The 16,651-nt window shown below is 42.6% G+C and overlaps 1 protein-coding gene across 12 annotated transcripts in view; it reads left to right on the forward strand.

The window, feature by feature from the left end:
- The window catches only part of GLI3 (GLI family zinc finger 3), a 217,767-nt gene that overhangs the window by 66,715 nt on the left and 134,401 nt on the right, over window positions 1-16,651 (forward strand). For 11 of the 12 annotated variants that reach the window (XM_048046387.2, XM_048046391.2, XM_066992190.1 and 8 more), the window contains one exon: window positions 5,559-5,801. In XM_048046387.2, coding sequence (XP_047902344.2) covers window positions 5,559-5,801 — 243 coding nt within the window. Of the gene's footprint in view, window positions 1-1,352; window positions 1,375-5,558; window positions 5,802-16,651 lie in introns of those variants that run through there. The other variant, XM_048046395.2, reaches the window with a different exon arrangement.

Below are 16,651 nucleotides of genomic sequence, written 5' to 3' on the forward strand. Positions count from 1 at the left end.
GAGCTTGGCAATTGCTCTACTATATTATTCCAAGAAAGAAAATAACAGGTCTCAAAAACTTAGATCTTCTTAAACGTGAGGGAAATTGCTTTCTTACTAGATACCTATTCTATTAAGAATTTAAGTAGTCAATCTTTTTTGCATCCCCCTCCCCCCTGCCTTCTGGTTCACAGCAACCTAAAATGCTACTTTTCTGGGAAAGGCTGATATTCTGACTTCAGTTTTGTAATTTAATGATGGAGAGTTTCCTTAGTAAACCAAATTTAGAGTACTAGAATGCTTATCTTATATCCAGACCTTGAACATAAAAGGCATTTTATACCAGCAATTGTTCATTTAATGAGCAATTGCAGAGTGCAGGACGGTTAAGGGATTGAGCTATATGCACCATTATTGCAAGAAGTATTCCGAAATACCAGAAATAGGACGTAAGCTCTGATCAGGGGGACTGTGAGCACAATTACCTTCTTTTCAAATCCTTCTGTGACACTGCGGGAGGAAAAAGGACTTTGAAACTTGAAAGGAAAGAGCTTGCTTTCAACCTCAAAAGCTAGGAGGAAAGGGCTCTGAAATTTGCTCAGTATTCCCAATTCACCATTAGCCTGTTTCTTCCTTTAGCCTCAAGGCATTCTCCGCTTTTTGAAAAGATGTTAAGAAATTCAGTCACAATAGAGAGCCTAGTTTTGAACATGTTTCACTCGGTCCATTGAGGTCTGGTCTTCAGCCTTTGTGTGGGGTGAATTGAGCTGAGCAGCAAGCTGGTTGGGGAGAGGTGAATGAGCAGTCTCTGTGCAGTCACAAATTCTGGCAAAGAAAAGATTACCCTCTCCTTTATTTTACAATATGCATTCCTGTACAATCCTGCTAGTGGCAATATGCGGAGCTGAGCTTGTGCTTAGGTCAACATGGAGCACTTGGTTTATAGCAACTCTTGTTAAGTTTGTCTTGTAATTGAAGCTGCTGTTGACCTTGCTTGGAGACCATTTGTAAAACCGTTTATTTAGCATAAACTGAAATAATAAACCCTCCTTCTCTTAGGCCGATTGTGATAGGGTGACATTAGTTTGATTTAATGATTAGCCGCCTGACCCCTCAGCTAGAGAGAGCTGCTTGAATAGGGAGAGTTCACTAGGAAGCACACAGGAAGAATACTAATGAGCTTGTTAAATTTAGCATGGCACCAACCACTTTTAATTCCTCTAATGGGAGAAGCACTGCCTCTGAGAGAGAGGGAGGGAGACAGGGAGAGGGGGGGAAAGGGAGAGAGAGAGAGAGAGAAAAAGAGGGAGGAATGTCCACAGCCTGGTAGCCAGAGAATTCTGGTCAAGAGAAGAGCTTGGAGAGCGTGTAAGCCAGGGTCTTTCGGACTGTGTTGTAAGTACGTTGTCTCTTCTCTTACCCAGGTGAAGTGTGCCGGCAGCTTGCTCGTGTGGTGGTAATGCTACCTGCGAGTTGCATGCAGAAAGGTGGTGGTAAACTTGATGCAGGAACAGATTTAACCGGACCGGTGGTGTCTCGTTTAAGCTGGGGTATCTTTAAAGTGTGCTGAGAGTGATTTTTAGCGTGGTATAGCAAGTAGATTTCAACTTTTTTTTTTATAGTTGCTGATTCTCCAAGGTTTTAAATAAAAAGTGTTGACTTTGTCTCTTTAGGTCTGTGGAACTATGATAAAAAGGAAAAAGTTACCAAGGAAAGCAAGTTTAATGGAGTTTTGTGTTTGATTGTGGTTTTGCCCCGGTTTTTAATTTGCTTGGTAAATTAGCTGAACAGCTAGAAGTGCATTTGTTCAGACACACTGTCCAGTGCGAGCTTCTTTTTTTTTTTGTTGATTAAATGAGGTAGGTGCTTCTTGGTGCTAAACACTTCTAATAAAAACCGCTTCAGATCATAATAGCCGGACTAAATCGGGTATTTCTCAGTGGATGGGAGAATCTTGAATTAATGCAGTCATTCCAGGCTGGGTGCCTGTAACACGTGTCTCTGGCTTCTAGCTCGCAGGGCATACATGAAGAAAGAGAGGCTTATGCAGATCGCTTTGGAGGCCTGATTACTCTCTGCCCCCACCCCAGTCTCTCTCTTCTACCTGCAGAAGGCAGGACAAATGGTGCTGAAGTCAGTGGACTCCCACCAGTAGGAAGCAGGTGGAGATGAGGGAGAATCGGTCCCGTCAACTATAATTTCTCTCTGCAACATTTTAGTAAATCAGATGTTTCTTTTGACCCTAAAGCAGGCTATTCCTAAAATGTGAGGAGTAACAGTCATTGTGTGTTTGGCTGTAATGAACCTTTGGCAGATGCTGCCAGAGAAGTGGGCTGTTTGCTTACATTTTTGCTATAGAGTCCCACTTGTTGCCATGGTGGACAGTATGTTTCTGTCAATAATTTGGCCTGGTGCAGCTTGTCTACACTCACTCTTAAACTTTATCGAACAATTCGGCTGAAACAGAACAAGATTAGACAGCTTTTGCCTTTTGGCTCACTGAAGTGGCTTTACTGCCGTTGGGAGACTGGGCAGAATTATTGCAGGAGAAGTTTCCCCCTCAGTGTGCAGGGGGCTTTTCCAAACATCTCGGCTGTTTGTATTCTGGAGTGCAGTGATTGCCAAGCCCCCTCATCTGCCCCCTATCAAAAGCAGCTCTGCAGGGTGGAGTGGGAAGTAAATGCTTAGCAAAATGTTTGTCTGTTGAAATTCCATATTATTGCAAAACACCATCATGTTTACTTAAAAAAAAAAAAAAAATCTACATGAAGTTTTATATGGTGGGCAGCATACAAAACTGCTTGACTTTAACAGCAAGCGGCATTAATTTCATGATGAGGAGAGATGGTTCATACAGAGGAAAAAATACTGTTTTTCTTTTGTTTTCTTTACTTTTTTTCTAGAGGAACCAGAAAAAAAGGGAAAGTTTATTAAAGTGAAACACATTTTTCCTTTAGTTTCAAAGTTAGTGAAAGTAGGTTTTGAATTTCATTCAGCAGTTTAAAAAATCGTTCCATACCAGTCCCCAGTACCTTGATTCATGACACATGCATGTTTTGAGAAGGAAAGAATAAAACTGAAGCCTGCAGACAGGCATGAGCTTCTTGTTGTATTCCAGGATGGCAGTTTTAACAAATATTATCTTTATATGGAAGAGTAAAAGAACTGAAATCCTATCTGATCCTCAGATTGATTATACAGCCACACAAATCACTTTGGCTCGCTGCTTTCCATACCGTGGTAGCACAGGTTAGCTTGCTCTGCTTAAGGGTCTGTCAGGATTTCAAATAGAGTGTAATCCCCTATTTTTACAAGAGTTTACATCTCATCAGTGAAAGTTCACTCTAGGTTGAAATTTAACATAAAAACTCCAGCTAGAGAGAAATGTGATGGAAAATATGACTTTGGTTGGGGTGATTTATTTTTTATTTTTCAGTTATACAAGCAGTTTTCTAAAAACCTCATATAAGTTTTAAAGTTTTAGACTCCCTTTTGCAGTCCTCTAACTAAAAACAGCTTCGGTGTAAAAAGTGGAAACCTTAAACCCTGCTAATCCAGAGCAGGGACCAGTGCCTGTGCATATTAATAAAAAATAGAAAAGGGCAAAGGGTTTAAACTCTACAGCGTTGTTGTCTGTTTCTATTAACTCTTTCTCCTCAGACCAAGCCGGGAAGCATTCTGTATGGAGAATTACCGCGGGCTGTTAAAAGAATTCAGTCCCTGGAAGATGCTGATAAGTCAGCAGACCCTGCTTGCTGTAATACCTGGAGATAGAAAAATAATTAAGCACTCAATAGGCTATACTGCTGGGTTTTGTTGCTGTCCCTACTTTGGAGGAGAGGGGGCAGGGAAATGCCTGGAGAGCACGACATTAAAAGTAATGGCGTAGCTAGTTTGTACGTATAATGCCCCAAATTCAGCTCTGGGTATCTAATACGCATGGAGCCTGTTTGTAATCTAATTTATATGAAAGCAAATAGGTTGAGTTATGCTGGTAGCGAACTTGTGAGAGAAGTCTCATGGTGAATTGTCTGCTGTTTGAATGAGCGCAGCAGGGCAAGTTATAAGTAAAAATGTGGCCCTGACCTCAAATATTCTGGCCTCTGACAACTGAGGTGAAATCTCGGCACTGTTGTAAACAACCCTGCTTTGCCTGTGGGTTGGAGAGTAAGTGTACCTGAGCTGTGCTTATTTCCTAAGGGTATTTTCTTTTCCTTTCCAGTTACCTTTTTTGCACCCAATGTTTAATCTGAGGTTCCTAATATACTTTTGAACACTAAGAGTATCTATAAGTAGTTCTTCAAGACACATTGGTGTATGCCTGCACATGCAAGGTGGTTTGTTGAGCAAGGCTGTACCTGGAACACAGGCATCTGCCAGAATCCAGCCAGCAGTTATGCACTAGTTTAGAGAAATGTCTCTCTGTTTTAATGAAACAATAATACAACTATGGGGGGCATTTATAGTAGATATTTGTGCAGCTAAGAAAACACTTCTGGGACATGTAAAATATACCTGGGAAGCCACATGTGGCTTCTGAGGAGCAGAGCCCCTTGGTGTGGTTTTCAGAGGGTGTGCATGGCCCACGGGGGTTACAGCTCACGGGAAGCCCAGGCTTGGTTAAACGCCCAGCTGTGAGGCAAGGCAGGTCAGTGGATCCATTGTCAGAAGGCCCTGGGGCTCTTCGCAGCAGGCAAAAAGGCCTCAGAGGGGGATGCTGGAGACCAGCAGGTGAAGAGCCATGGCCTGACGGACATGTGGAGAGGAGGCCTGCAGATACTTCTGCCTTCCCGTACTGAAATGCACACAAGCGGTGCCATAGGCCTAGGGGGTCATCCAGACTGGGGCTAGGGCTCCACCCTCCTCACTCTCTTTCATTTTCCCCCTTTTTCATTAAGAAGTTTTTTTTCCTTTGTGGATATGGGAGAAAGGAAAGAGGGTATGTGCTCCACCACTCTCCACATGTGTCCGTGTGGTGGCACTGCTGGAGCAGTTGTCCCCACTTGTGCCTGCCTTATGCCACTGGTGCTGGATTTTGGGCAATTTTACCCATTACCTTGTTGCCCACCTTGCCTCTCATCACTAACGACCTTTCTTTAAGGCTCCAGCCTCTCACAAAAGCAAGCCTCTGAAGGACTGGAGCAGCGCTGCAGAGCAGCAGTGGGTGGCGAGGTTTGATTTAGGCTCAGCTAGCGGGGTTCATCTTCTGCTGTTTGTGACAAATTGTTTTCTTCCTCCCCGTCAGGCAGGCAAAACTTCCAGTCTCCTTGTCCCGGCGGCAAAAAAAACAGCAAGTCCGTGTCTGTTCTTGCAGGATTGATAGCCCCGCTGGTAAATGCATCCGTGCATGGGTGACGATGATCTACCGCCCAAGAGCTGGAGGCACTGAGCGGGCTGGTGTGCTCGGCCCATACCCACAGCATCCCTCACAGCCGGGCGTGTGCCGACGGCCACTAACTTGCGCCCCAGCATTTCGAGTGATGGTGGTGGCGGGGAGAACTTTTTATTTTATTTGCTAAAAATGGACTAAAAGTCTCTCTCTCTTTTTGCTCTCTCTCTCCTTTGGTATTTTTTTCCAGAGGATGAAAGTCCTGGACAGACCTATCACAGAGAGAGAAGGAACGCAATCACAATGCAGCCACAAGGTGGGCAAGGCCTCAGCAAGATCAGTGAAGAGCCTTCAACATCTAGCGAGGAAAGGGCCTCATTAATAAAGAAGGAGATCCATGGATCTATATCGCACCTTCCTGAACCTTCTGTACCTTATCGTGGGACATTGTTTACTATGGACCCCAGAAATGGTTACATGGATCCTCATTACCGTGAGTATTTGCTGCAAATTTTTACGGGGAGCAAGGTTGGAAAGCTGCTGAGGCTGTCAAATTGAGTGTCATTTTATTTGTCACATTGCATCGTCCCCGGAGCTGGTTCCTTTGTCTGTCTTAGGGTTGAGGTAAATGTTTTTTTTTTTCTGTCTCAAGTTAAAAGCAGGGAGCAGTTGCATGGCAGCTCAAAATTAGCACAGGCCACTGCAAAGCAACTTCCACAGGATATATCATCTGTTGCTAATCCTCCTCAACGATCCAGTGCTGCATTTGCTCCACCCCCTTCATACACGAAGAAAAAAAGCCTCATTAAAGAAAGCAGAGAAAGAAAATGAAACAGGCCTCAGTCTTTTTTTTTTTTTTGAAACAATGTTAAGTGCAGTATTAAGGGGAGAAAGGACTGTGCCTTGTACAATGAGAATTTGGGGGGTGATTGGAAAGTTTATTGCTGCTGTTGTTATTGTTTGTTTGTTTTGTTGTTTTTAAGGATTCACTTGTTCACAAGCATGCAGGCTAATAGGGTAGTTTTGTCATTTTCTTCCCCAGCTACAGTCCCCTGAAGTTGTACAGGGAAAAAAAGGCAAATGTTTTCAACTTCTGAATTCCTGCTCAGGCATTAATAAAAAAGTAAGAAATTAACTGACACTTGAACACAGATGTGGAATGGATTTATCCACAGGCAAAATGTGAAGGAGCTAAGCAATTTTTTTCATCTGCTTCTAGTTTTTTTTTTTTAAATGGCAAAAAATCATTTAGTTGTGTAGTAATGAAGTACATCTTGAGGTGTCAAGGCTTGTGCCTTTTGATTATAGATTTATCACCTAGTCAGGATACAGATTTGCCATTTAACCTTCCAGTCTCCAGTTCCAGATGATAGGTTTAAGACCCACAAAGAGGGGCCAGTCTGTGTTTTTTTTTTTCTTCACATCATTCAGAAATTTTAGTGTTTTAAGGCAAAAGGTCATTAGCCAGACGACTGATTAGTGAGGACAGCTGATTAGTGCATGTTTTTTTGTTAAAGAAAGTGCCAGGGATAAAAGCTAATTTTATCCCTTCATTAGTTGGGCTAGCAGCAAAGGGGAATGTTCACTCATCAGGGTGCAGATCAAAGTATGTCTCGCGCAACCTTAAGTCTCACCGACCTCCTTTTTTTTTAAAAAAAAAAAAAAAAAGCCTGATTGTTAATAAGAACGAAGGCATTATGAGAAAATGAACACTTGCTGTCTTTGTAGTCTAGATCAGTATTTAGGGAAAAAGTTTGCAGTGAAGCTTTTCAGCTCTTTTCCAATGTACACAGTTCGTTTCTGCACACTTCTCTCACTCTTACGTAGCCCTGTTCGAACCCTGGAGGGGAGTTACTCATCTTTCTGCCTAGAAGGGTATGCAGCAGCACACTAGTGGCAGACTTGTCTGCCAGAGAAGCGTGAATGTGCAGAGCAGAGTACTGCTCACAATCAGCAGCACACAGAAATACAAGCTTGCAGACAGGAGACGCCAGTTGCTGCTTACAGTTTTGAGGATTTGTTAACGCAAACCCCAAATCTCACTCAAAAACAAAAGTCCTGTTAGGGAAGCAAATCACTTCTGTCTGTAGGCACTACAGCTGGGAGGGAAGGGAGCATACAACTGTCCTCCGAGCCCCAAACAACCAAACAACAAATGTTATGCTAACTTTAGTGATTGCCATTTTGACCATCTGACCAGCGGCTAACTAACCCCTTAAATCTGGATCAAGGTGTCACTGATACTACTAAAGATTCAGACTGAGGAGTAGGGGACAGCCAGTCAGAACGAGCCTGGGTGGTTTGGATTTGATTTTTGTTTTCTTTTATTGAATTTGCCTCTTGACTAGAGTTCCCAAGACTTAATGTAGTTACTATGTCTATAGTGTGACCAATAATGTGAGCTAGTTAGGATGTGTGGACTGCTAGAGAAGCATTGATGTCAGAAGTTGAGGGAACAGCATAAGTTACCCAGCATATAACAATCGAGAAACAAGAGATGAGTTAATTTTAAATGAACAAGATCTTAAAGCAGAAGTCTAAGCCAGAAAATATCAGATGGGCAGACCCACTTCACTGCTGCTGTAGTGAATTGCAGAGTTTTACTCACTGATTTATAAAATCCCTCAAGCTATTAATGTCATATAAAGAGCCATCATGCTTTTATTTACCTTTAATAGATGTGATACAGAAGGACAACTAAAGAGACAAATGTCTAGTTAGATTTATAGGGAAGCAGACAGGCTTACTGAAATTTTCATAGTAGTTGTATCATTTATATATGTAAGGCATGCTTTCATCGAAGTGGTGACAATATTCAGGCTGACACTTATAGTGGTCCATATGAGCAAGGCTGAATAATGTAATCATATCCCAGTCCCACTGTAGCAACAGGTGAGGAACCAGCAAAGCTGTTGTTCTTTTCCTTAGTTTCTTGCCAATTTTCCTGGGCATATGGATAGAAAATACTGTTTTAATTCACCATAGTTGGGTATGTAAACACTCACAGTAATTCCTTAGTTTCCCTGTGGTTGGAAAATACAGACTTTTCAAGATGCCTAATTTGTGCTTCTATATATACCCACTTTGTATTTAAAAGTGTGGGCAGGCTTCCTGTAACACAGGAAGAGGGAAAATAATTTTTTTTGAAGAAGGACATCTGTATATTTTTATGGCAAGAAAAGAGCATTTAAGTCAATTGTGTGTGGAACGCATGTCTGCTCCAGGAGCTGCAGTTATTAGAAACAACTTGAATGCCTTGCATTTCTACATGTAAATATGCGTGTCTCTGTGTATGTGCGCTGCAGGATTTTCTGTTGTTATAATTTTTTTCCTAATTAAAATGACTGATGTTGTAAATGTTGGGAATAATAGTTACCATATATGTGGAATAAATACCTCATTGAGGGGGAGTTAGCTCTCCTGCAGAGTGTGGGTGGGGAGTATGGTTGTGTTTGAAGTGGACCAGCTTTTCAAACAGCTGGGATGAAACATGCTATGGAGCTGGCGGCCCTTGTGCACCACCAAAGAGCTCCTCAACTGTTTAGCAACTGAGGATGAGAGAGCGGCCTCGTGCTCAGTCCAGAGACCTCTGTCCTCCCAGAAATAAAAACAAAAACACATCCAGGCCTAAAACAGACATTTTTGTTTTCTGTTATTTCGTTGTTGTTATGATTTTCTCAAGCATCAGTTAAACGCTGGTCACTAAGTGTGTTTTTTAAAACTTTTTTTTCTGTTTAAAAGCTTTAGAGGAGATGACAAAAATGCAGGGGTTTCCCTTCATATGTTACAGCTTTTCTTTATTCAGGAGAGCAGGGTTACGGAGCTTGAGCATGGATTTTTTGCAGTGTTTCTTAAATGGATTGAAAAAAAAGTGTTTCTCAAACACTGATTATGGTGGTAGTTTGAGCCCCTTGTTCAAGTAAATTCTATCTCCAGAGGTGGGGCTGAGGCAGGGATAGCAACTTCCTTTTGTTATTCTCTCCCCAATTTTAATTCCCACGCAGATTTATGGCAGTGCTAAGACTGCCTGTCTCACAAGTCATTCCTCATGGAAAAAATGAATCATTCCTGATGTAAACACTTTGATTTAAAACATACTGCTGGTATTCTTCCCTGCATTTCACAGCTCATCTGAAAGAATTGTTAGTTCCTAATTAGTAAAGCCTGAAGAATTATCTTAAGCAAAAAGCAGTGACAGTTCAGTTGGCTCTGATCTAAAAATTCATATACACAGGAATGGCGCTGGCAGGATTCTTTCTGGTACGTCCTTTCAGCTTAGTGGTTGCACTGAACATAGCTGAAAGCAGGATCTCACCCTGCTTCTTTTTTTTTTTTTTTTTTTTTTTTTCCTGAACAGGGATTTATTCTGCTGGTTTTGAAGATTCTGTATCTATCTGGGGAAGTGGGAACTGCTTATTGCACATTTCACAGGATTAGCCCTCCAAATGTATTGATTGCCCTCAGTTCCCACCAAATGTGTCTGGACTTGTGCTTTGCAGGGATCAGGTCCTCGCAACTGCCCCCCTTAGATTGCCCAGTGTTACAGTGTCATCTCAAAATCAATTTGCAGCATGGACAAAAGACCAAAGCAAGGAAAATAACAGTGCTAGTTCACTAGGTGCACTCATCACTTACTTGTTCATTGTTTTAATTCCCCTTAGAAGAATTCCCCTTCCTTCATCTTCCCCATAGAAAAGGAGAGAAAAAAATATAATAAAAAGGAAATGTGACTCTGTTTCTACAAATGGTAAGTGGAAACACTGCATTAAAATGCAATAATAAAAAAGCAGTGACTTTACATGGTGAAGTGGCTTGCACTGTGGTGGTCAGCTATGTGTGGCATATTGGATGGTAAGAGCTGTCCAAGCTGCCACCAGCAAATGAACTCATGGAGGGGGGTCCCTTTTTGGGTTGGGGAGTGGGGGCTGGTGGCCTCCTTTGTCCTCTCCCTGAAACATTTTGGGCCTGCAGGGGGAAAGCCGAGAGCCTTTAGGTTAGTCCCATGGCAGGCACTTTTCTTAGCACACCTCTAGCTTCCCTGTGTCACCGCGTGGTGGGGGCCAGGGACAGCTCTTTACAGATATTTTCTCCCCCAGCCCTGCTGGAGAGCAGTAGGTGAGTGTCAGTGAGGAATCCTTGCAGAGATTTAGAGCCAGAGTCTTTAAAGACATTTAGGGGCTCTTCAATTTCAGCGTGAGCTTGGCCTCTTAAATACCTCTAAAAGTCTGGGTCCTACTTCTTCAACCCTTTCTGCAGCAGTTTGCAGAGGAGGGGCATAAGCACTGTAGTAACAAAACTATCCTCCGACAGTGATTTATGGAGTGGTTTCTAAATGTTGTCAAGCAGGGGTTGTTGGAAAAAAGTTGAATTTAAAGCATCTAATAAAACTCACAGGAAAAAAAACCTCTGGTACAAAAGTGAATGTCAGCTGAGCAACCAAAAAGTTGGTCTTAATGAAAATAAAATTAGCATCTTTGCACAGAAGTTTTTGGAAAAAAATCTAAAATTTAATAGCATATTTCAATGGCCTCCAACAGAAAAATCTTACTGCTTTCAAAGTCAAGCTTAGCGTCAGAGGCACCTTCAGTTTGAAATTTTGGAAGGAGCAGCAGGCCTCTTGAGCTTAACAGCTACTTATAGATGGAAAGCTGTTCTGCAAGATGCCTCCCAAGCCTCTCTTGTCATGTTTGAGAAGTTCTGCTCCCTGCAAATACTCCTGCCTATTTCTCCTGAGTCCTTCTGTGGAAGAAGCATGGACTCTCTAGAGTCCTGGAGTAGCTGCCCCTGCTTGCTCCTCTCATTTGGAAGTAACAATTGCACTGAAAAGATTTACAGCTAGAAGTGGCACATAAAAACGTCCTTTTTCTACCTGATTTTCTTTCTCCTCAGCATGAGACTGCAGAACTGCCAATACTTGAAAGGCCTTGAAATGTAATGTAGTTGATAAATTGAAGGGTGATCTTTTTGGCTTTTTGCTTTGCTTTAGCTTCAAGTTTAGGTTAGTATTCAAAGATACGTATTTACCATTTTTATCTTGTCATTCCAGTTAGTATTAAATTCAACTGGAAACTACAGGGGATGATCTGGAGAGAGGTGATCCTGTTTGGGCAAAAGGTAGAATAGGGTATTTCTGAGATCCCTTATGACTAATTCTGTTGGACTTATTGTAAAAAATGTCCTGAGGGTCAAATTTTCAAAAACAGAAAAAAAAAAATGTATTTTGTCCTTCTATTGCACCTAAGAGAATTTACCCACTGAGCACTGCTGCGTATGGAGCTGTCCGAGGACCAGATTGGTTCTGTTAATCTATTTTATGGGGTTCTTTAAGAGAATGTAAGTTGAAGCTTTTTTGTTGTTGTTGTATTTTTTTTTTTTGAGAATAAATGCAAAAACACTCACTTCTTCCACAGATTTGATTTGGTTTGTCAGGTGAGGCATTTTTAGATATTTTACAGTGTGTATTTGTTGTATACTGCCTTCCTGGAAGGAGACAGAGTACATTGCTCAGAGCTATAGAGTCATAGCTAGGAACTCTGAAAACCAGCCAAGAAATAATGTAATCCATCTCTTTAGCCTCAAGGTGGATCAGCTATCCCTAAATCAGGAGAGAATGAAAAGCTTCTTAAAAGTTGCCACGTCCCTTGATACATGGATGTTCCTGTCTCTAAGAGTCTTGTCACAAGGTCTGTAGTGGGTTTGGACTGATCTTGTTTCCCTACATGGTAACTTCTCTGCATCAGCAGCTGAATGGGGAAAAAAGAAAAACAACAAACCAAAAAAAAAAAACATTTGGAAGCCCTAAAACTGAGTTGGAAAAAAAAAAAAGTAAGGTTTCCTCTTCAGAGATTTGCTAAAGCAGGGGAGTTGTGGTATTTGCCATTGCTGTGTACTCTGGAAAAAAAACCAAAACAAAAAAAAACCCAAAGCCTGATGCACAATTGTTGTGCTCATTACTGCCATGGCAACAGGCAAGATAATTAGCTTTCTCTTTTTATTTCTTATCAGTGATCTTTGTGTTGTTGTTGAGGATGCATAGTGCTAGGGTTTAGCCAAGTATGACAGGTATGTAGAGAACTAGTGGCCAAAGGAAGATATGCATCATCTGTTTCAAAACTTGAAGCATCCCATAATGCCTGAGGTTGCTGTCTGTCAGTCATCTTTTTCTGAGTACTCTGTCCTGCAAATGTTTCTCGGCCAAGGACACATGGTTAGAAAAGTAGCCTGTTGGACATGGCTGCTTAGAGCCTTTAAAAACATTAGCCAGAACTCCTCCCCTTGCAGCTTTTGGTGTCAGATGCCTTACCTGTATCTGTAAGGAGCTTTGTGGCTGCAACAACTTGAGTCCTTGTGGGAAAGCATGGGGAACATGTCAACCAGGTGCGGGTTCATGATTATGACTCCTTGTATTTTTTGATTATGACTTTCATTGAAAACTGAAGCAGGTTTTCCTGAGTTGATGAGTGTGAGTCTTGTACTTGTTAACCTCTGTGAAGCATCTTATACTGCCAGGAAGACAGTTCACTTGCACTAGTGGTCTTCCATCTGGTCAATGCAATAGAGGGAATTCAGTTACCTAAGCAGAGGTTTCAAGTGCCTTTTAATGTCTGGAAGGATTGTAGTTGGTCTGTCTGCCACCCAGTAAAGCTACTGGTCTCGACTACATCTGATGTCATATCCATTAATTCTGTATGAAAGTCTCAGATAGAGTAGAGGTCTCAGATGGCATTATGTATTTGTGTTTAGGTAGCTGAATCCTCGTAAGTGTTGTATATGGGAATTTAAATCAATGTGTCCAAATGTAGAAAATAAACATTGAAGTTCAGTTCCTTTTTATTCCCATATCCACTGATATGGGAAGAACTTGTGAAGAACTCTGTAGCAACAATTAAATTGTGGGGTAGCTAATAACTGCAAGGAGCCCCTCTGTCACGGTCCCTTCTGGGGTAATTTCATTATGCCCTGAGTGCTTGTCAGAGTGAGTCAGCATTTGCACCATCCTTCCATGCTTCAACCCTGGATTTGGGGAGAGCAAATAAAACTGTTAAAGAGTGTCAGAAGAGGGCAACAAAGATGGTGAAGGGACTGGAGGGCAAGATGTTTGAGGAGCGGCTGAGGTCCCTTGGTTTGCTCAGCCCAGAGCAGAGCAGGCCAAGGGGAGGCCTCATGGTGGCCTGCAGCTCCCTCACGAGGGGAGCGGAGGGGCAGGCGCTGAGCTCTGCTCTCTGGGGACAGCGACAGGACCTGAGGGAATGGCATGGAGCTGGGACAGGGGAGGGTCAGGCTGGATATCAGGAAAAGGTTTTTCACCAAGAGTGTGGTAGGACACTGGAACAGGCTCCCCCAGGGAAGTGGTCATGGCACTGAGCCTGCCAGAGTTCAAGAAGCATTTGCACAACGCTCTCAGACACGTGGTTTGATATTTTTATTTATTTTTTGAGTGGTCCTTTGGGGACCCAGGAGTTGGACTCTGTGATCCTTGTGGGTCCCTTCTAACTCAGATATTCTGTGATTCTGTGCTGCTGCCTCTGGGGCCAGAGGAAAGCGCAAATGTGTGGGCGCTGAAGGAGGGTGTTTTTTCCCAGAGCGTGCCTCAGGCAGTTGGGGCACCATAGACCTGCGTTCCCCATGGCACCATCTTGGCCAGGGAGGTTTTAAACAGCAGTGTGGTTCCTAATGACATGGTGAGAGTTCAAGATTGTCCCATGGAAGGCTCACAGCACCAGCTGTGGCCTCCTGTCTGGCTCCAGGACCGAACAGGCCTTTAGTTTTAAGATAGTTTAAATGCTTTGGTCGTTGAATGATTTTCAGGACTGCTAGTGGTACAGCTTTGTTCCTATTGATTGAGTTCAGTAGGTGGAAAGCCTCTTAGCCATATTCTCTGCTTCCTCTTATTCACACCTAGCAACCCAATTAGATTCCTGTTAGCCTGGTTTTTGGGTAGTTTGCACAGTACTTTTTAACCTGTTAATAAAACAGCGCTTAAATTACTTACAACTGGGGCCCTTGAGCTTGCTTGTTCAGTGGGTCACATCTGAGTTTGGAGATCATTGCAGAAACACTTCCCCTTTCAATCAAATTTATAGTGGTTACCATTTTTCATTTGTGATGGTGTAACTCTCAGCCAAGGCAGCAATCACCAGTGTGGGAAACCAGTACTGCGCCAAGTATTGGTGTATTTGTAGCTGAAAGAGTGTAGCTTCTGTAATACAATGTGGTCGTTGGCATGCAATGTGGTGGCGTTGTCCACAGCAGCATAAAAGACAATACTGGCATGGAAGTGTTTGTGTATGTACAGGTTTTTATGCTGTCTTCATACTTCCTTTTAAAAATGAGTAGTCACTTCGCAAAAAAACAACAAGAAAAAACCAACAAGAGCAGAACATTTTATATTGTCTTTCAGAATTTGTCTTAGTGAGTTTTTGGAGTTCAGCACAGCTCCCTAGATAATGGAATCTCTTTTCAATCTCAATTATGCATGTTTCCTGCTTCACACTGAATAAGGTAGAGCAGAGGGTCCCCCATTGTTCGTTCTGTTTTCCCTTTCACATTTCAATGCTGCCCTGAGCCATCAGTTTTCCCAAACAGCCAAACGGCGCTGATCCAGAACCCAGTGAATTCAGTGAATCAACAGCTGCTGGCTTCAATGAACTTTGTAATAATCCCCAGTTGCCTTATATTCTCCTCTTTCATCTTACCTGCTCCTCATACTAGTTGTAATTTAAAATCATAATTCCCAAGGATCCGTGTTACTATTTTGCAAATGAAGAGCTGAACATTGTTATTCCTCTATCAACAGTCCCCTGTTGAAGTAGCTTATGGTAACAAGCCAAAAGTAATGGCATATGACATACTTCGAAATAAATGGCTGATTATGGTAACAGCTGAGTGTAACACCGAGTGTTGAAGCAAATAACTAATGAGGTAGAATGTGTTGAAATAAATTTCATTCCAGTATGTTACACTCTTCAGTGTAAAGAGGTACTGCATTTGATTTGTATGTTTTTTGCCAACCTGCCTGCAGATACAACTGTTGAAAACCTCCAGATTTGGCCTTGAATTCTGTTAGACGTCGTTGCTGAAATGAAATCAGGTTATTTGTGTGAATAAGGTTTGTTGGATCGAGGCCTGTGTTATGTATAAACAGTGGCTGCTCACTTTACTGGGATGGACCAGCATGGTACGGTGATAGCAGGCTGTTGGCACCAGTGCCATGTTTCATGCTGGATGATATTGGAGTTGGCATCAACACAAGTGAACTATAGCGCTTTTGACAATAAAATTGGTGCCAGACATCAAAAAAAAAAAACATTCATTGCTTCTATGACAGGAGTGGATTTTCTTTTTCTTTTCACTGGAAGCGAGAAGAGCAATGCTGGTCATATATCACTGGCTAATCATGGAGCTGCCCCATACTTGGGATGTTTGACTTGGGGAAGCTCATATATGCCTCTACTTTGCCTGAGACTGGCAGTGACCGTGGCCTGCTCTTATTTGCACTCTTACAGATTTTCAGTTTTTCTTGATTTGTCAACATGAGTACAGAAAATTTAAATAAGCTTACAGGGAAATAAAGCCATCTGGAAGAAGCCCCTCATGAATAAAGACTGAAGACCTGATCTGGCTTTGTCTGCTCCCATGGAAAAAATTGCAAAGGCTGGATGAAACCCAAAATGTTGGCCTGTGAAAGTGTTTCTCAGTTCTTGTGGGGAAATGGCACATCTCTTTAAAGAAGATGATTACTTTCCATGTACATCACAGATTGTAACACAAATCCTACTTTTAGTAGTGTATTCCATCCTTCTGTGCATTCTGAACCAGCTTAAACCAGAAAGGCAGGTTGAGGATGTGCTGCTGTAGTGGTACTTCCCGTAGATGTTACTTTTTGTGTGTCTGTCACTCCGAAAAGGTGGTCTGTATAGGAGGGTAAGGCATACTGTGCCTTTGTATCCTGACCAGCCTCCACCTCTAGGATTTGCTTGTAGACAGCCCGTGCAAGTGTTGCTCACACTGTGCCAACATGCGAGGCTCTCCTAGGCATGCAGGGTCCTGCTGGACCAGAAGGGCATAGGCCAGTGCTGCTGAGGCCATGCTTGAAGGCTGGCAAAATGCAAAATTACCCCGTTGTGTCCTAAAGGCATCCCAGAGGCCACCCCTTTAAGAGGTGACATATACACAGATAGTGCTTGCTAAGGCTACGCAAGGTACTGGCACAGTCCCCTGCAGAAGGCAGCCCTCCGAGGCTGCTCTGCTGGCTGTTGAGAAGTGACCACTGTATTTTCTTAGGGAGGCTGGTGCTGGCCTCACATTGCTCTGTGGTTCTGAAGCAAAATACCCTGCTGTGGG

Source organism: Anser cygnoides, chromosome 2, assembly GCF_040182565.1.
Source record: "Anser cygnoides isolate HZ-2024a breed goose chromosome 2, Taihu_goose_T2T_genome, whole genome shotgun sequence".
In the NCBI taxonomy this organism is placed as follows: Eukaryota; Metazoa; Chordata; class Aves; order Anseriformes; family Anatidae; genus Anser; species Anser cygnoides.